Source organism: Sander lucioperca, chromosome 21 (genome assembly GCF_008315115.2).
Source record: "Sander lucioperca isolate FBNREF2018 chromosome 21, SLUC_FBN_1.2, whole genome shotgun sequence".
Classification (NCBI taxonomy): domain Eukaryota; kingdom Metazoa; phylum Chordata; class Actinopteri; order Perciformes; family Percidae; genus Sander; species Sander lucioperca.
This window is the reverse complement of record NC_050193.1, coordinates 9924717-9945268: the sequence shown is the minus strand read 5'-3', so window position 1 is coordinate 9945268 and position 20552 is coordinate 9924717. Positions and strand designations below refer to the sequence as shown.

General features: G+C 38.2%; 1 protein-coding gene across 8 annotated transcripts in view; it reads right to left on the bottom strand.

Moving 5' to 3' along the window:
• Positions 1–1516: 1516 nt before the first annotated feature.
• The window catches only part of LOC116059288 (nuclear GTPase SLIP-GC-like), a 32891-nt gene continuing 13855 nt past the window's right edge, over positions 1517–20552 (bottom strand). The window contains exons 2-24 of one of the 8 annotated variants that reach the window (XM_035996484.1): positions 19791–19872; positions 16503–16615; positions 16308–16355; positions 14197–14244; positions 13608–13641; positions 13381–13461; positions 12902–12992; positions 10687–10903; positions 10342–10569; positions 8157–8354; positions 7862–8043; positions 7539–7632; positions 7383–7470; positions 7085–7206; positions 5179–5352; positions 4935–5092; positions 4620–4737; positions 3533–3641; positions 3292–3425; positions 2938–3019; positions 2738–2819; positions 1959–2013; positions 1517–1839 (exon numbers count right to left, since the gene is read on the bottom strand). In XM_035996484.1, the coding sequence (XP_035852377.1) occupies positions 2746–2819; positions 2938–3019; positions 3292–3425; positions 3533–3641; positions 4620–4737; positions 4935–5092; positions 5179–5352; positions 7085–7206; positions 7383–7470; positions 7539–7632; positions 7862–8043; positions 8157–8354; positions 10342–10569; positions 10687–10903; positions 12902–12992; positions 13381–13461; positions 13608–13641; positions 14197–14244; positions 16308–16355; positions 16503–16615; positions 19791–19857 (2460 nt within the window). In that variant the 5' untranslated portion in view covers positions 19858–19872 and the 3' untranslated portion in view covers positions 1517–1839; positions 1959–2013; positions 2738–2745. The remainder of the gene's footprint in view (positions 1840–1958; positions 2014–2737; positions 2820–2937; positions 3020–3291; positions 3426–3532; positions 3642–4619; positions 4738–4934; positions 5093–5178; positions 5353–7084; positions 7207–7382; positions 7471–7538; positions 7633–7861; positions 8044–8156; positions 8355–10341; positions 10570–10686; positions 10904–12901; positions 12993–13380; positions 13462–13607; positions 13642–14196; positions 14245–16307; positions 16356–16502; positions 16616–19790; positions 19873–20552) is intronic. The other 7 variants (XM_035996485.1, XM_035996482.1, XM_035996483.1 and 4 more) reach the window with 7 other exon arrangements.

Sequence of the window (20552 nt, the reverse complement as noted above, 5' to 3'; positions counted from 1 at the left end):
CATTGTATGAAAGAGCAAACATTTTCCTATGTTTTAAATGGTAAATTATCTATGAAGAGTAGGGCTGTACCCAACTCAGACTTGTGTCAGTCAAATTGGATTTGGCTGTTCAATATGAGTATTTGACTATTCATTCTGCAGATTAAGCCTGTTTTATTTGACAGTTTGCACGTGCACAGCTTGTTAGGTGGCTTTATGGCATGTAAATAAAGGCAACAGAAAGATGCACAGACCATCATCTTCTCTCTCCTCTATTAAACTGACTTGGTGTTAGTATGAACACATCACAGGCATTTATTGCCGAAACTAGATATCAAACAAAAGCCAGGTTGGAGACGCAAACCACGGTAACCCCTGCCAAACTCCGCTCTAATAATGCTTAAATTACTTAAAAATGCAAGCAACTATTCCAGCAGTCGCATGTGACAAAAAACGTTATATGTATGAATGTAAATTGAAGCGTTTTTGACGTTACAGAGCTGCCTTGGTTGCTGTCCGTGTGTCTGTTATGAACGTTACGTGACGTTACTACCGCATTGCATTGTGGGATACCTATGCCGGCATAGTGTGCGCACAACTGTTAGCACAACCACTAATGTAAAAATCTGAGGTAATTTTTACTAAGCTTCAAATGAAGTTTAACATTTTGTTTTGTAAGTTTTAATGGGATTTTGAAAGTTGAATCCTACCCGGAATGTATGAAAGATGTGGAACATTTTAAAGTTTAAAGTGCCGATATTATGAAAATAATCATCCATGCTGTTTTGAGTGAGATACGGGTTTCTGAATGTATCCTGCCTTCAGTCTCCGGGTGAGCTGGTCAAAATCTGCAGGACTGTCTACGTCATCGGCCGAAACATTTGGCGTGTGCTAAACACTTTAGCTAATACCAAATCAGCGGGGTCATCCCTATGTTCCCCGGGTCCTATGTTGCCAGGGTCCTATTTAGGGTTAGGGTTAGGTCTAACCCTAACCCTAACCCTATTTGCCATGGAATTTGGCAGTAATGGTGGAAAAAGTAACAGTCTCAAAGAGGGGAACATAAGACCCAGAAAACATAGGACCGGGGGAACATAGACACGCTCCCAAATCAGCTAGCTGTTTCTTCAACTTCGGTCAGTACAAGGCAGGATTAGCCGTGATACTTCTTTTAAAAGAGGGCGCACTTCCAACTTTGCGTGGAATACCTGCAGATGAGGGACATGTAAGTAGGTCTATGGTGTTGTGGCAGTGTTTTGCCATTGAGAACGAGGTGGCTAACCGTTAGCAGCGCTAGCTTCTAGCTAGTAGTCCTTACCTAGCTACTGCGCATGTGCGACTCCCAACAAAGATGGGATAGAAGTGTGATGCCTCACTCTGTAGCTGAGAGCTCAACACACAGGGTCAAAAGAGGAGCTGCAGCAATGTGCAGTACAACAAAAATATGGTGTTTTTTTTTAAATTAAACCATGTAAACCTATTCTGGTACAACCTCAAAATACAATTATGAACCTGAAAATGAGCATAATATGGGCACTTTAAATGGAGTTTCCAGCTGAAAATATGAATGACATGGAATATTTCTAAAAATATCAAAGGAATGAATGATAAAAGTTCTAGCCGGCATGTCCGACAGTTTTGATATTTGAATGAAGTAGAAATAATTAATTTAGACCTGGCACAGCGTCAGCGTGGGAAAAATGGTTCCAGTATTTACACCAAACAACACTCAAAGAGAACAGAGATAGCTTGATTAAAATGGTTGAGACTAAATCCAGAGGCCTGACGTCAGTAATCAGTGTGTCTGCAGGACCTTCAGTGGGTAATCTGGCCTCTGCTGTTTCTCTTCACGGAGCAAACCTGAGACGTCCACCAGAGAGATAAACAGAGAGGTTGGGACATTGAACAGTAATGACAAACACTAGGGCTGTCTAATTATCCTATCATCTGTTTGGATCATCAGTTTCACTTCAACGTACCTGTTCATCTCATTCAGTCACAATCACTGCAGATGCTGGGCCGAGTGGTTCAGCACTAGAGTGTTTAAAAGCATTAGTTAGCATTATTGGCGATTTTAGACCCTTTTTAGGGGGGCTCAAGCTCCTAAATTTCATCTTAGCCCCCCTAAAAATTATAATAATAAAAAAAAAACTAACTCTGTTAGTGACAGAGGACAAACAATTATAGGTTCAAAGGACTTGAAACAGGTTTATTATCCTGTGTTGGTGTCGCCAATGCTATGCACCTGTAGCCCTGTCAAGAAAAGGGTTAACGGAAACGTAGTTTTGGCCAATCGGAGGTGGTTGTGCCAGACTCCCGCCTTTGGCTGAGTCTCTATCTAATCTGTCAGAGGGAGAGCAGGAGTGCGGATGTGAAGTTTAACGTTAGTCCCCAGAGAAGAAGTTGGTAATTTCATGGCGCAGATTAGAACCCAAATTGAATGTTAGAACATTGTGTCAAATTAGTTGTTATTACTGTGACTTATAAAGTTTAGTTCCATCATAGTGTTAATAGTGACGAAAAAACGTTAGCTGACATTATTGTTCAGTAGCTAGCTCAGAGATTATTGGGTAATGAAATAACTGATTTAGCGGCGGGGGGGGGTTAACACTTTTGCAAGACACTGTATCCGTGTCACATTCTCATTAGGGGCTGAGCCCCCCTAAAGGTTGGATCTTAGAATTGCCCCTGGTTAGCATTATTCAGAACAGCTCATTATCAGGGTATTATGAACATGACATTTTAACAAATGGTTTACCAAGCTTGTTATGGTTCTTCCTTTGGGCTTCCTTTCAGTTCATTGTTGTGGCTCTTCACCATCTGAAGCTCCACTGTAACATCTAAAAAAAACAAACATACTGTTTACATCAAGTGCGAAATTTGTTGACTTTCAATAAAATATTTACAGTATTTTAGTGATTATCATATTTTTGATTAATGATGATACGTTCCCTTTACCTGGGATTGAGTCACCATATGTGTTGAGTGACAGCTCGATTGATTCCTGCATTGTTTTCTTCAGCTTCTCCAGGATCTCTTCCTGAATTTGCATCAAAATCTTTATCACTCACACTGCCAAATATTGTGTTCAAGATCAACTGAGTCCTACATGGATGAACTGTTAAAATGTGTGTTCGAAGGGCTGTTCAGACAGGGCAGGACGGTTAATAGCTACATTATCTTTTGTATGTTTCTGTTTTAGATCAATAACAATAGTTGAATGTTTGTGAAAGTGTCTGTGTGTTGTGTTTTTAGTGTAGCACATGTGTTACTATATCATCATTGTATGACGTATTCTAAAATGTGACTAACCATCAAGTCTCTCAGCTGGTTCATCATTTCATCTTTAGCCCGCTCAAACATGATGTTCTTTGCATCACGTACATGCTTCTCAATCGTGTCTCTCATGTTTTTCAGCGAGCCCTCACCACGAAACCCTGCTGCTTCTACAATAAAACAGAAAATTGTTGTAATTCAAATTTTTCTGCACAATCATGATGAACGTGAATATATATATCATTTTGATGTCAGGTTGTATGGTCTTCTATCTTACTATCATAGCATTCTTGCATGATTTCCTCGATTGTCGTCATCAGACTGCTGTAGATCGTTTTCTTACGCTCCCGGATGAGTTTGTTGAGTTTTGTCTTCACTTTTTCTACCTTAGAGAGATTATACAAAGCATAGATCAACACATTTATTTTAATCAAAATCAAGGTGATACAAATAAGGCTCATCTTTTCAGATGTTACCTGATGAAGCAGTACATTATTTAAACTGTTCAGAGCTTCAGAGTAGGACCTGCTTCACCCAGGTGGTGGTGCATATTTTTTGCCCACTTAGGTCAGACTATCTCAAAAGCTTCTGTATTTTGACATGCATTTGGGCAGGGTTTTCCAAAGGGCATCTCCAGTTTTAACTGACAAAAATCTGCTTGCTAAAAAGTTCTTAATATACAGTGTATATGAAGTTAACGGCAAAAATTTACTCAATTTTTTTCAATATTAAGTCTTAATTCCAAACATTAATCAATTAGCAAATAAAATAAATACAGAAATAAGGACACAAAATTCCTTTGGGATTGAGTTACTGCCCCTTCGGCTTAAGTTTGCCCAACCTGGACAAACAGCTTGATAATGGACTAATGAAGTTCAGTGCAAATTCCTTCAGGAAGACTTCTAATTACTGCAATCACCACTATCTCTCCCTAAATCTATTCAGCTGTTAAGTGGCGTTCACTCTTCTGTAAACCAATCAGAATTGGCCACGAAATTCATGATCCAAACACAGCATGACATCCTGCTTTAGATGTCTCTCGCCTTGCTATCAGCTGTCTTCTCAGGCAAACGTGCAACAGCAACCTGAGTCCCTTTCCGGCAGACAGGTCCTTCGTTCGGTCTCCGGGTTCCTTCTCCACCATCACCAGTGTCTAGGCTCCATCGGGGGGGGGAATATGTCTGTTTCTCTACCCCTTTAAATATTTTTAATGATGGAGTCTAATCCCCAAAGACTCTGTACATTTCATGTACATATGTATGTACATATTATGCTTATCTACAATAAATATTGTATTTATAGCAAATGTATGTTTATGTATCCATAAATGAAATGGATGGGATGGTGTTATTCTCATCTCTTACCTCTGTCTTGAGAAATATCAGCTGCAGTTCCACATCTTTGTACTTTTTAATCAGCTTCTCAGTGTCAAGTGAAAAGTTATTGAGGGCCCCGTTGAATGGTCCACATTTTCCTTCATTCCTGAAACATATTAACAGGTCTAAAATAAAGGTAGCATTGAGAAGTTTGTATTTCAATAATGTAATTTGTACAATATGTATTATATTACATTATTTGTATAACTGAATAATGTAGAATTTGTTTATTTGAGACATTCCCCATATAGCTTGAAAAATGGGCCAACACAAGGTTTTATGTCTTATTAGGTCATTTCTTACGGGAAGGTCTTCTTGAATTCCTCGTCAATGCTGTCAGTCAGGCACGAAGCTAACTGCGCATTGAGATTCATTGGTTTCCCTTTTTTTGGTTTGTAGGTGCCACCGTTCTCAACTACACACTTCAATATCTTGTGAAAAGCTCCACCTTTCATATTTCTCTGAAACAAAACAGAAACATTTTAAAGACATATTCATAAGAAGTTCAAAATTAGTTGTTGTGATGTAATTATAACTAAATACGTACAGGATGTAAGAACGACTTCAAGACTTTTTCACATGAACCTTTTGACTTTTCAACCCCCTCACTGAGGCATTTTTCAAAAGCCTCCAAAGTCTTGTGCATGGGTTTTCTGACTTCATCAAGTTCATGTTTCATCTTTTCTTTAAGGTCTTTGCACACATCTGCTCTTTTGTCAGCCTGAAATATCAAACACAACACATTCAGTTTTACCCCAATGGAAATTTACAGCTACCTGGTTGGCTTTTTTATTATTTATTTCTGTTATTGAGTACAACCTTCCCTTTAAATGAATACTTCACTCTCAAAATGACCATTTGTTGACCAAGTGTTGCCTTGAATTCATGAAGAAAATGTTTTGCTGCATGCCTCCATGGTAAAACTGTGAGAAAAGTTGTGATGCATTGAAGCAATAGAGCTCAACAGTGACCGGCCAACCAAGCCAACCAGCTACGAAATGAATCGTGACCATAAAACATTTTATTCTGTGCAGAAAAACATTTTGTAAACAGAAAAAAAGGCAAAGGGGCAACACTATATACAGAAACGATCATTGACTTTAGTGGTAGAAGCTCACTAGCCGTTCTCAGGTTGTGGGTTCGGTGAACATAACAGTGTAACAGTGAACTCCACTAATCAGAGATGTCGCTGTTATGCTTAATTAAGTGGAAGTGAAGCAGACCGAGGCCTCTTCCACACGTACACGGGTATTTTTATAAACTGAGTTTTTTCTCCTACGTTGAAAAAAAAAATCTCGTCCACACAAGCTGGTTTTAAAACAAACTCTGTCCACATGAAAATGAAGAAAAATGCTATCAAGAGCTGTCAAGAGCAAGCCAGGTGGCGATATAACCCTAACTGTGAAGCCATGTTGGCCAATCAAAAGCCTGAAGTTCCAGTAGGCTAACAACAAGGTGCACCGAGGAAGGGGAGAGTCATATGTGTGGACTGATGATGAAGTTCAGTTATTCCTTAATGGCACTACTACTGGTGCTACGTTTACACGTGGTCGCCTATTTTCATAAACGGACATTTCAACCTCTCCGTTTTCAAAAATAACATCGTGCACAGCTGTCAGTTTTCAGAAAAGTGTTCGTTTACACGTACCCGAGTGTATATGTCGTCAATGCCATCAAGAGCATGCCAAACCTGTAGGTGGCAGTGTAACGAGAAGCTCAAGCCCACGTTAGCCAATCAGAATCCCGAAAATAGCAACAGCAACAAATCACTTCCTCTCTTTTCTCTTCCTCACTTCCTCGGCTGCCTAAACCTCTGTTTGTCTCAGTTTACATGCAAACGTGCAAACAAAGTTTTCCAAAATCTCCACTCTGGCCGGAGTTTTTAGAAAGAATCGTTTTCAGAAAGAATTGTTTTCAGAGGCAAATTCTCCTTTTGCATGTAAACGAAGGGCAAATGTCTCAGTTTTTCAAAATAACCATGGTAGTAGAGAGTCACAGGAGCAGGGACACGTTTCTGAGAACTGAGTGAAAAAGGTTTTTTTTTCCTTTTTCTCCATCAAGTTGCTATTGCTATTGCTTTAATGCATCATTTTTTAAATCTCCACTCACTGTGGAGAGATGCGACAAAAAGTTTTCTTCACAAAGTCAATGCAGCATCCTGTGAGTAATTGATATATAAATGGTTATTTTGAGGGTGAAGTATTCCTTAAATCACTGTAGATATGCAGTCTCTCTGATGCAACAAGTATTTATTAAATCAAAACCTTGATGGCTAAAACGACTGTACAGGTGACATTTACATGTAAGAAGTCTTAGTGTAAAGTTTTTGATGTTGACCGTTTTTACTGAATTTCAACTTTAACTTAAACTGACTTGTTTGCTATGAATATTATTTTCTGTCTATATTAATAACAATTAAAGACAATGAGAGAAATTGTATAACTTGATCGTACCCCTTCTTGACATCTGGCGCCTTGAATCAGAGAGAGAATCCCAAAAGCTCCAGAGACATAGTTCAATGTCTCTGAGTGACAGTCATTGAGAGCTTGCAGAAATGCTCGAAGTTTGGGTATTTCTGTAAGAAATCACAGATTACGTCTTACATATTTACACCACATACTTAAATTTAAATGTCAAAATCCAATGAGTTCTTGTTGTTTGAATTAAAGTGGCTAAAGTAAACTAAAACAAAACAAAACATGTATTGTAGCTATACATATTCCTCTTCTCATATATGGAGACTTCACCTACCAGTGTCATCTGAGTCCAGACATTTCTTTCGTAGAAACTCTTTGGAGCTCACTGTGAACACTTGGAAACATTCTTCATTGAAATGTTTCTGAAAAAAGGTTTGATTTTAAGTCATGCTTGCAGTTGTTATATTTTCTGTCAGTATTAAATACTCACTTTAACCTCGGGGAGTTTGCTGAATTCTTTTCTCACTTGTTCCTTGGCTTGCATGTTTTTTTTAAATATGAGAGCACGAACAGCAGCTGGTGAACTGTAGGAAAAAATTGTATCAGCTGGCTCATATCATAAAGTATTTGGAAAACTAAAACCTAAAATTCAAACATTTTTTGCACACTTTTGTTACTAATGACCATTCAAACTGTGACAATATGTACATTGTATCTTCTTGTGTTTACTCCTGCTCTTTGGCCCTATATGCCTCAGTGTCTGATTTGGATGTTATATGTAACTATCTACTTCTAGCATCTTAAATCACTTACTGATCATCAGATTCCAAATCTTCAATAACATCTGACTTGGTGCAGATAAAGTGAATGTGTTGACACTCGCCACCATTTCCCATGAGGCTGCTGGCACTTTTCAGGATTTCCCAGGGTTCTTTCTCTGCTGCTGCTCGATTTATGTCAGTCACAATCCACACAGCAGAACAACTTCCAACTAACTGAAGGGGCATAATAGCAAGTTAATTATGACAGATGTTCAGTGCTTTGTAACAACATGATGATTTTGTTCTCCAAATAACTCAACAAAGAGCATCTCATGTAAATTAATTACCCGTTTCCACATATTGTCTCTGCTCTTGTTACGGTCCCCATTTCCAGGAAGATCCACAAGTGTGACATGCTGGAGAAGATCATTATTGGGCACCTTGATAGTTACACACTTCACTAGTGGCCAGTACCACCTCTTTCCTTCTCCATCTTTTGAGTCACTTCTTGTGTATTTCATAAATTTTGCAGATAGCTCTTTAGCCTGCAATAAACAACAAAGTCAGATTAGGGCTAATCAAGGTGATTTCATTTATATGAACAAACTCAACTAATTATGAAGTGCTTTACAAATTGTATAAAACAATTATAATAGGATTACAAAAAAAGAAGAGCAGCTCAAATCTACCTAACTATCAACGAAAGGCACAACAAAAGCAAAATGTTAAAGTTATATTCATAAAAAGTAAATTACAAACCAGAAGTTGAGACAAAATTTCAGGTTGTTTTTAAGTTTAAATTTAAACATGATCAGATTTTGACAGTGCCTAGTATTATCCGGGAGGTTATTACAGGTCTGTGTATCATAGAAGAATAATGCAGCTTTCCCATGCCTCGAAAGTTTGATGACCTACTGTAAGTGTTTTTGAAGGTTTAATAAAAAAGCATGTAAGAAACATAATTAGGTCCTAACCCCGTAAGTGGTAGTATTTTGAAATCAATTATCAGGCTAACTAGTAATAAGAGCAGGATAAAGGCATAATGTCTTATAATCTTTTGTTTTGGGTTGGACTGTCTGGCCAGGCCTATAACCATAAAACACAGTCCCTCTGTCACTGAGTGATGAAGTTCCACCATTGGTCAGAGTAAGTGTGTTTTGTGGTGTAGCGTGTGCTGTATGAGCAGCACACAGAAGAAATAAACAGTAAAGCTGTCAGCGGGATGTAAATGTACAGTGTAGGTATTAGTTTGTCCATGAACAAATGATGCAGCTCTTCAAGACCAACATTGGAGGCTGTGGTTCATTTGTCATGGGGTGTAACCCAGGTCTGGTCTGTTTAACAAAGTAACATTAATTACACAATAAGACTTTACTTTTTAATTACATTAAACAGTAGTGCTCAATTATTTCTCTCAAATGTATCTTTACCATGTCATGTGATATGCTACTACAGTACACAACAGAAAAATATTACTGGGAACACTCCGGATGAACATGTAATATCTATATTCACATTATAGACACCATTGCTGACTATCCTTGTAACAGTTTGGCCAGAATTAAGCACATTGACCATATATAGTCTGGCCATATAGGTTTTGACCTAGTCATGTTCATAAAACTCTGTTAGCTGCATTCTGAACAAGTTTTACAGCATATAAAACGCATGAAAATATAAATGAATGCTCTTTAAAAAAAACATTGGCAACTGACCACAGTATAAGTGGGTTTATGCCCTTCGAGGTGTCCATTATCTGGTAATTAAAGGACGACTTTGATGCACGTCGGACGGTTCTGGCTTCCCTGTCATAAATTACTGTTATTTCTAATAATAGTCATCTCGTCCGGCATTAACCCTTTCATGGAACACGGCATAACTACAACCAAAGAAAATCATTAATAAATCAAATATCTGACTGACGTGAACCTGAACGTTCAATGACATCATCCTGTTCTTTTGTTTACTGAGAAACAACGCAAGATTATGTTTGGAGAATACATTAAATGAAACAAATATGCCTCAGAGTAGATTTATTAACGGCCTAATTCCACACATCTTGCCCAAAAACAGCAGAATCTCACCATGTCTCAACCCAAGCATGAAGAACTTAATCAAATGTTGTAAATTAGCCAATCTCTCTGCTCTCACTTTCTCAAAAATGAGTCCCCACGTTATAACGTGAAACGTTTCACAAAAGTTTAATGTTATAACCATAACAATGGTTCATGTTATAACAAGACAAATAGCCTAGAATATTGTTGGAATGTGATGCATTTGTATGCACACCAATTTCTTCCTGTTGTACAAAAGGTTAAACATGAAACATATTAGAAAATGTAAAACCTATTGTTAGAACTATAAACTTTTTACGTTATAACATGATCAGTGCGTGGCAGCAATACCCTGTCATAAGCCGGTTTATAAATTACATAAACCTCAATAACTGAAAATGTATAATATTTTACTCTGTCAGAGAGGCAAGAATGCTTTCTATGAAGTGATAGATATGAGATTTATTTTCTTACTTACTGATTCACATGACAAAGTCTTCTTCTTGGAAGTGAGAAATTCTTGAATTTCTTTGAAATATTTGTTATCCATGAGGTTTTCAGGAGATTTGTTTTTCCATTCTTCTCCATACAGCGCTGACAGCTTTTCCTCAGTGTCATGAAAATCATCTTCCTCTTCCTGTCTATTTTCCTGATCTGCATTATCCCGGAGAAAATTTAACGAGGACCATAGCTCATCTTTCCACTCCTAAAAAAATTAAATAATTCACTTTAATTTAATGACATGGGACGCATCAGCAACTGGATTGTTGCAGTGACTTTACAACACAAGCTTCAAGTAAACACACATTCCATCTCATTTTACCTCTTTTGTAATAAACTCAATGTCTGCCACATAGTTTTGGTTCTGCTTGTTAGCCTCAACTTTAATCATGACTGATGTACATGCACTGACACTTCCAGAGGGCAAGAGATTCTTCGCTCCAATGACGGCATTTATCAAAGAGCTCTTTCCAGCCCCGGTTTTACCAAAGACACCGACCAACTCCCTCTTGTCTGTCTCCAAATCAGTTATTTTCTTCCTGTTGTAAAAGAGTTTAAACACGGATAAAATTATTAGATTAGAAACTTTATTTCTGCCAAACAACAATGTTGGTGGCAATTGTTTTGACATGACAGCATGGTAGCACAGATCCAGTGCAGAAAAAAGAAACAAGCAAACACAAACAAAATAATAACTCAGAATATACATCCGTCTATGAACAGCCTACACAAGCAGCTATAATCAATAATTTTATATTAACAATGGTTGATGAAACCACACAGAATTATCACAATACTTTGCAGTTCCCTTCTACTCGACAGGGCTTTATACCATCTTTTGCTCATTGCGTAGGTTTTTCTACCTGCAACTTCATTTTTTGGCCCACACTCATCTGACTTGATTTAAGCCAAAAAGCTCTAATAAATCACTGTGGTACTTGTCCAGCATTTAATGGCAGACTCACAAAAATAGTATCTAGCTTGTGAGCATTAGGGCATTTAGCAGCTAAAGAGCCTGATGTTGCTGTGGCTTTGTAATGTGGCAGGGCTCAGTACTTCTGTTTATGCCAGAGATATACTTGCTTATTACCTATGCATTTGTGTAGACATCGAGCTGCGTCGTGAATGGAATTGTTCTCATATTTGCATATGTACATGTGTTACTGGAGGATTCCACTAGGGAGCACACCAAAGAACTCAGACTATATAGAACTTCTGGATTTGCATATTGTAAACATACATGGCAACACTCAAGGAGGTTATTATATTGTTAATTCACTGCACAAAAAGCGACACCAGCAACAACATGTAGCCAATGAATTATGCATGTTGTGACAATGGCGAGTATGTTTCTTTCTGCACTACCGCTACCGTTCATGTTAAGGGTGTTGAAAGTATCCATTTCTATGATGCATCACTATGTGGATGTAGACAATTCTGCATCCACGCAGTGACCAACCATAATCGATTATAGCCTACTTATATTGCTTGTTGATTTTCCGGTTACTGCTTTTTTTTGTTTTTGACTGTTGTCTGCTGTGTTCAGACTCCGCTACATTCTAAAGTGTCTTTTTTAAGAGAGGATACAATACAAAAGGTCATTATTATATATCTGACTGCATGAATTTGTTGACTTTTTGTAGTAACATAATAATATTGAAGAGGGGAAAATCGTTGGTAATCACATCGAACTGTCAGACCAGTGAAGATTCCCACCCCTAGTTCATGTGCGTATTGCATCTTGCAGATGCGTAGCCTTAATTTCTGAAAATGTGCACAACCAACGCTTCCAATGGATGCAGGACACACGAGGCAGCCATTATGCGAACGCTAAATTAAGAGCAAGTATATCTCCAGCTTAACACGTCAGTCAGGCTTTGAATAGTTTCCGGATGGAAATGATGTCCTCACTGCTGTTTGTTTCAACAGGTAACTACGCTCTCTTAGCATTACTTGCTCCACAAGACTGTAAACAAACTACAAACTATGAGCCATGCTTTTCTCTTTTCTAAGTTATGCTAGCAAGATTCAAAGTCAATAACATTGCTTACGGTTGAAAAACAAATACAATTTGACAGTATGTTTAACAACACAAGCTAGTTATCCAGCCATGCCATTGTCACCAAATTATCAAGATTTTAACGAACAAATAATAATCTATGTATGCTGTCGCCTGCAGCCTGAAGTAGTACGTTGAACAGCGAATGGGATGTGAGATAATCGCTACATGTGAAACAAAGTAAGATCAGTGTAACTTACTTCTTGCAGCTTGCTATACCTACAACTTACTATACGCCATCCTGTGGTGTTCAGAGGAGGAGGCACTGAAGGACTACACTTAGTGTTTTAAATGAGATGTTAGCTTGTTATGTTGCTAATAAATTTTAAACGAGGCACATTCATTTAGAACAGTGAACAGACAGTTTCACTGGAACTACTTAGTAAGTGTCCTACAAAACGTTTAAATGGATACACCGCCAAAATATTCACACCAGACCATGGTATAACACAGAATATGGATTAAACTGAATACTTACTTCAGGAATTTATTGAGCTTGTTGTCTTGGTTAGGTATTTTCTGTTGGACAAAGCTCATGATGTCTTTCACATCACAGAGTACAGCTTCTTCTGTCAGAATAAAAGGAAAGAAATATTCAGCAGGAACCAGTGTATCAAGTAAGCGGCAATGCATAATAATTTGTTTTGTTCTATAAAAAAAGAGTGTAGAGAGTAAAAGAATGTAAAGTGCAAGAGGCACGGCATCCACTTTAGGATGCTTTACAGTGTAACATTAGGCTTACTGTTGCTATGGATACCTGCAGTTTGATTTACATTTATGGCATGTGTAACATGTATGCTGTTGACAGTTTGAAGTGTCCTAATAAGATTTTAACTGACATTCAATGGGCAAGTATTTATTTCCTGTAGCCATGATATAGAAACAGACATTTGCTAGTAAAAATTACATCACATAAACATATTAACCCTATTATTGTTTAAAACGTAATATAAATACCTGGGTAAGTGTCACGTCGTCGTTTTCTTGTCGGTGATTGCCAATTGCTGGACTCACCCGGAAAATCCAACATTCTCTTCCCTTATTGAAATTATTTTGAATTGAAAAAAAAAAATGTTGTTGCATGTGATCTCACAAAATTAAAAGATGTACTCAATATAGTCGCTTAGTCAAAGCAAGATATTACTGCCTTGAAAAGATTAATGAATTCCACATATAATCAATACCTTTATCACTGGTGTCACTGGTGGAAGGAAAAACCTGGGGATGAACAGGGATATTTTTCTCTTAAAACAGTATTTGATCAAGACATTATATTCACACAGGCTTAAACACTAGGGATGGACCAATTATCGGCATGGCCGATTATTGGGGCCGATATTTAGCAACTTGCTAATTATCTGTATTGGTGTTTAATTTTACTGATAACCAATAAAGTTAATTAATTAGAAAGTGTGCCACTTTGGCTCCTCAACAGCTCTGTAAGCAGTCTGCAACACTTACAAACAAACTGTTAGCAAGTTAAAACTTCAGGAAGCTGTTTTAGCTTGTATTAGTTTTACTATTGTATTAGTATAGTATTGTATTAATTTAGTTTAAAGTTTCAGTTTTATTAAATAATTGCTTAAAGCATTTAAACAAACTTTTGTGTTGGAGTTTGTATGTTTGTAAATTTGTTAATTTAATAATCTGTATCATATCGGGCTTGAAAAAACAGTATCTTTTAAAGATCTATTTGGCCCTTGGGGAAAACTAATTTGGGAACATGCCTTAAAATAGATGATACCTATTTGTATGAAACTGTATTCAACTTACCTGAGCAGGAGAATTAACTGGTACCAGATTTGTTGAGTTTTGTTCCTCCTAGTGACAAAAGACAATAGTTGCAAATGCATTATAGTTAAGAAATGTTCTAGTAAAGGCTCTTTACTTTTCAATGACATTTGTGTATTATTTGTGTAAATTGTCTTGTTGTTGAGGATTTCCTCCTCTGCGTCCCCCCTTTTATGACAATGTCTCTTACTCCAATAAATGACCTACAGTATATATGCCCGCGCATTCGTTAAACTGGTATTACATTGATCCTAAGCAAGAGCCAAATAAGATAATAAGATAAAGTCAAATACATTCGTTTAATCAGTGTTGAAAAATGCATGATAGCATTGCATCAATGGTAGGTTTCTATGTGCTGTGACTCCTTTTTTCATCCCACCATGATTATAGTTTTTTTCATGTTTTTTGTTGTTGCCATTTTACAAATAGAGCCAGTATACAGGAGGGTGACCTTCACAGAATATCATTAAGTCACTATCATTGTAAAGCTTTGACTATAATCTATCTACCAGTCACATTTTTTGACACTGAGGACAACAGAACCTTTGACTCTGTGACATTTGGGGCTTTCCGACCGGAGGGATTTTTGCAGTTCTTAGAACTAAACGTTCCTAGAACACTTTTTTCGTCGTGTTCCGAATTTGGGGATTTTTAAGTTCCTCTGGCCTCAGTAGCATACTTTTTTAGCTCCTACTTCAGAGCAGGGTTTTTTCCCTTTTCCTAGGTGTGCTTGATTGGTCGAACTTATAAGTCACGCCCACTGCCAACTCGGAAACTTGCAGACAGAGCAACATTTTTAACAATTTTCACCATCTTATTCATCATTAAATTCACTTCTGACAACGTTTTAGGCGAGAAATTAACTGTTTAGATTTAGAATATAGGCAGTCTTGCGAAAATTGATGCCGAATTGACAATTTGCTTCAAAGTTTTCGGAGTTCAGAAGCTCCATCAAGAGAGGCGACAGCCAGCAAGCGCCTGCCCCTGCTTCTAGCTCGTCACTCGGCCAGTCACGCTCAAACACCTCGCGGTAAGCTGGAGGTCTCTCAGACCGCTCTCGTAAATAAGAGGCTTTTATTTCGCCGTTGACGGTTCGTTTGTTTAAATATCACAACACATGTCCATCATAAGATTAACGGGAACCTGTGGTTAACTGTCTTTTCGGAGTTAAACTCCACAAGCGCGTCCTGCAGCTCGCCGGCCGTCACACACACACACACACACACACACACACACACACACACGTCCACAGCGCAGCAGCAGGCAGAGGCGGGGTCTGTTCCGAGTATAATAAAGCCCCGTCTGTGTTGAGCAAAACATTACATGAATTACTACGAGAATGGACGTGCATTTGAATGGACTTGCCTTGCCTCGCCTTTAATGCTGCAGTAGGACAAAGTCTGAAAGCCTCTGCAAATGCCTTTACTATATAGCTAACTTTATATTGATCTGAAGAGCCTATGGATAGTTCCATCATGAAGAGCACAAAAAGAGCTTTAAAATTATAGTATATTAAATGAATAACAACAATAACAACATTTCTTATCAGAATAAATTTTACTTTGTGCAGCTTGTTTGAGTGTGTGTGTGTGTGTGTGTGTGTGTGTGTGTGTGTGGCTGATTAAAACCATATTGCCCTGAGCATCTGGAGACATTCATTCATGCACTTGCACACACTAAATACTATAGAGACAACCAGCATCAAGTGTGTGTGTGTGTGTGTGTGTGTGTGTGTGTGTGTGTGTGTGTGTGTGTGTAAATAATAATATGATTGGTATGGGATTTATTTTGTTTCAAGAGAGCTTTTTTTGTGTGGCCCCCTGGCTTGGCATGCTTGACATAATTTGGCCCTTTTTTTAACCTTTATTTATCCAGGTAAGTCGATTGAGAACAATTTCTCATTTGCAACGACGACCTGTCACATTCACACAGTTACACATTCATACCTGGAAGCTGCCCAGTACAACTACAGTCTGATCTGCTGGCCACTAAGCAGCTCCACTGGAGCTCAGAAAACTAATTTGGGAAAACTAATTTGGGAACATGCCTTAAAATAGATGATACCTATGTGTATGAAACTGTATTCAACTTACCTGAGCAGGATAATTAACTGGTACCAGATTTGTTGAGTTTTGCTCCTCCTAGTGACAAAAGACAATAGTTGCAAATGCATTATGAGCACAAAACATTATCAATCACAATCTCTTATGGAGATTTTGGTCTATTTATTTCTGTATCACACCTATAACTTTTTAGCATATAATAATCTACACAGTGCAGAATCTTACCTTTAACAACTTGAGTCTCTTCTTGAATCTTGCCCTTGGTCCCACTTTTGAGATCAAGTCAGCGATTTCTTCATGCCCAAGATCGTAAAGACTTTCGGTGTCAATGCCTTCATCTGTATTTAAAAAATGTTGAGTTAAATCTTAGTTTATAGCCTGATTGTATGAGCTGAATACATATTGACTGTATTTTAACCATTCAGTGCTGCTTGTGCTGAGATCCTTATCTCAAACAAGATGCTACAGAACAGCAGTTACTAGCTGTAACAATTCCAAATTGTTCTGTACAATTAATTGTCTCAGAAATAATTGTGAATAACAATATAATTGTCCGTGTCAGGCAAATTTTAAAATATTTATTTATTCATCACTTTAAAAAAAAAAAGAAATAGAGTTTTGAATAAATCACAGCGTACATATTTTGGCTATATCCCTGTTATGTGACCCAGATAATGTAATAACACAAATACACAGCCTATGAAGCAAACAAAGTGTGATGGTCAGGGTCGGCTGGCTGTGAGTTTGTTTATTTTTTCCTGTTTCTATTTTGCTTTCACTGTCAGTTTCTTGGTTGGCTCCGCCTCTCTCTGTATCTCATGTTTCTTTTCCTCCTTCCCCTCCTACCTGCCACTGCAAGCTGACTGCACACACCTGGCCATCGTTCCATCATCACCCCTCCTGCCGCGCTCACCTGCTAGTCATCTACTCCAATCAAGCTCTGCATTTAAACCCCGGATCCACTCACCACCTTTGCTGGATTGTTGTCTCTGCCTTCCTTGGTGATACACGCTACAGCTCCTCGTAGACTTAAGGATTTCTTGTAACCCAGTCAGTTCTGTGTCTAATTTCTCTCTGTGTCTGTCCTCCGCAGTTATCATCACCTCATCTCCGTACCCAGTCAGTTGGCCTCACCATCCGGTCCCCGAGTTCCATTGCCTTCCCTCGGCCTCTCACTCTCGGTCTCCCCGCCTTCCCATATTCCCTCTGCCCCAGCTTCCCCTTTTCGCCCTCTCTGCTCCCAGAGTTCCAGTGCCTCTTCCCGGGCTTCTCGCTCCCAGCTTCTCCTTTGATTTCCCAGCCCCTTTCGTTACTTCCCTCCTTTTTTCTTTCCAAATAAAACACTTTTTTTCCCTACGTCTTGCATTTGGGTCTGTTCTGTTACCAGCGTCACACAAAGCCTCTTTATTATCATAAAACATATTCCCTAACTAGCCCCCCTTGTCATTTTTGTTGCAATGAATGTGTATAGGGTCAAGTGCCAACAACTAACAATTGAAATAATAATACAAATATACAGCCTGACCAATAATCACTTTTATAATTACAATTTGGCATAACTAAACAAAATCAACAATTACCAGTCACATCCCTCAAGACCTTAAGCTAATGTAAGCAATTAATTGTGGTTAAAGGTGCCCTGCCACACAAAAACATTTTTACTTGTATTTTTTTAAATATGTTAGGTCCATATGTGTTTGTGTTATATCGTGAATGTGAAAATGAACTGCTACATCCTCTGTCAGCTCTAGCCACTGAAAATAAATAAGCGGAGAAATCAGGCCAATTAAAAAAGCTGGTCAGTCTGACGTGGATGTTGCCTGAGCTCATTACTATTCATGAGCTCGCCCAGTTGCGCTGGGTAAAGGATGCTGATAGCCAGCCAATCAGAGTCAAGCAGCTTAGCTCGTTGAATATTAATGAGAACTGGCACAAATCACGCTGAGTCTTCCTGCAGGCTTTCTATACCACGCTAGAATGGTAACCAAGGCATTTTTTTCCACAAAACAGTCCCTCCAGGATTTCTCAATGTCGCGATCGTGCCAATTCACGCAAATTCAACCAATCACCGCGAATTTGGTGTGACTCGCAATTTTGACCAATCACCGCAACTTTTCCGCAAATTTGACCAATAACCTGAAGTTTTCCGCGACTTCAACCACTCCCAGCAGTCCCACATGCCGTCAGTATGTGACTCTGAGAGCCAATGACCAAGCGGGAGTGAGAACGGCCACGGGTTGATAATTTCCTTGTTTCTGATGAAGACGAGACGTGTATGACTGACTCGAACATCTCGCATTTACCAACAAAACGTACAGCAAAAACGTGCAAAACATTTCAGACCGTCCTGCCAACCTGTATTTTAACATTAATGTACGCTGTGGCGTTTTTTCTCTCTAAAGTCGCTGAAAGCGGCTGCTGTTTCAATCCGGTCGGCTCTCTGCAGCGGGCGGAGCTGCTTAGTTCCCCCCGCGACTGACACGCGCACACACACACAGACACACACAATCACACGGTGGCTGCAGGAAAAACTGCAGATGAGACAACACGATGACCTAAATTGAGGACAGCTATGCTCGTTATTGTAAGTGCAATGATAAGTTAAAGTCCAATAAGTAACGTTACTTTATCAAACCGTATATGTGTGTCCCAGGCCAGGTTAGGAAATGAACTAACAATGTAAAGATCAACAAGCCACTGACACATATGTTCAGATTTAATTCATTAAATAAATTATAATTTTTTGTCTTAAATCCACCAGCCATTTTCATATTATACCAACATTTGCAGCATCCTGAGCCTTTTTGGTAAGGTTACTAGGAAATCCCAGCCCAGAGTAGTTTTATTTTCCCCAAAACAAGTTTCCTTTTTATTTTTAAAGAACTATAAAAAAAAAAAAATTGCAACTTTTTTTGCAACTTTCACTGTCTCCCGCAACTTCATTTTAACAAACATACAAAAGACATGGCAACTTCTATTGCAACTTTTTACAAAAGCTCCTGCGAAATCAGGCATTTTGGGCCACAGCAATCTAAAAAGAAAAGGCCACGAAATCCAGGAGGGACTGACAAAAAATGTGTCCATGGTAGAACTTCAGACATTACCACAAAGTAATGAAATATGTGTGGCAGGGCACCTTTAAACAAAGAAACCGTGATTATGTAAAAAAACTAAAAAACAAAAACAATTGCAGGTCTAGCGGTTACTCTTTTCACTTAATGTGTCCCTTCTTAGTGAAAAAGGGTCTTTGTCATTAATGTTTTTGTTATATTTAAACACAGACAACAATTGCCTGGATTTGTCAACACTGATTTCTGCCATTTAAAAAAAAAAAAGTCTGTCAAGGCCACATCAGCATTATACTGCAGAACAATGCTGCAGCACATATTTATGTCAGTATTAGTAGATGCTTGGATGTTTCAGTATTAGTAGGTCATATTATATCATCATATCAACATTGTAGGCCTACGTTATACAGTATGTGCCCAACAAAGAAGCATGGTAATACTTTACCTTTAAATTTTTCTATCAAATCGCTGAAACCCCATTCAGTTAATTTGTTACGGACAAAATCATCCATGACCAAGAACAGCAACTGGAAGGTAAACACATAATTATGTTTTAATCAACCATTCCTACTCGGTATTGTTGAGACAATTTGAGGAAAAGAAGTGTTGTGAAACTGATAATGGCAGACTCAATAACCAAGATAGGCACAAGTTATGGCACAAATAACTGACCATCTGTAATTTCGATTCATCCAAAAGCTGACTGCTAGAAAATTAATTGCCAACTATTTTGATAAAATAAAATAATCAAAAACGTACTTCATAATACAAAATAATCCTTAGTTACCATACTATAGGCTACATAAACCCACTTCACCTAATGACATATTTTGTTCTGCTATTTGTTCCTGTGAATGTCAGTGAGCTTGCTAAGCTCCAGTCCTGACTGCAGCTTCAGAGTGGAGATGAAAATGTAGTCTAATATGAAATGATAATTATGTTTTGACAAATTGTTAAATATAAATACCTTCTGTTTTAATAAATGCTTTGATATGGGCATTTCTAACATCAATGCCAGACTGCAGCTGTTTGCATGTCATCCTGCGCGCAATGATTATGTCACAGCAGTGTTATTCAAGAATAATAAAGAATAAATACAGTCAATGATAATTACACCGATTGAGTACTTTAACATTTTAAAGTTCTATTGACATCAAAAACCAGGGTTCGAATTACGTGGGAGCCAGTAGGAGCTGAGCTCCCATAG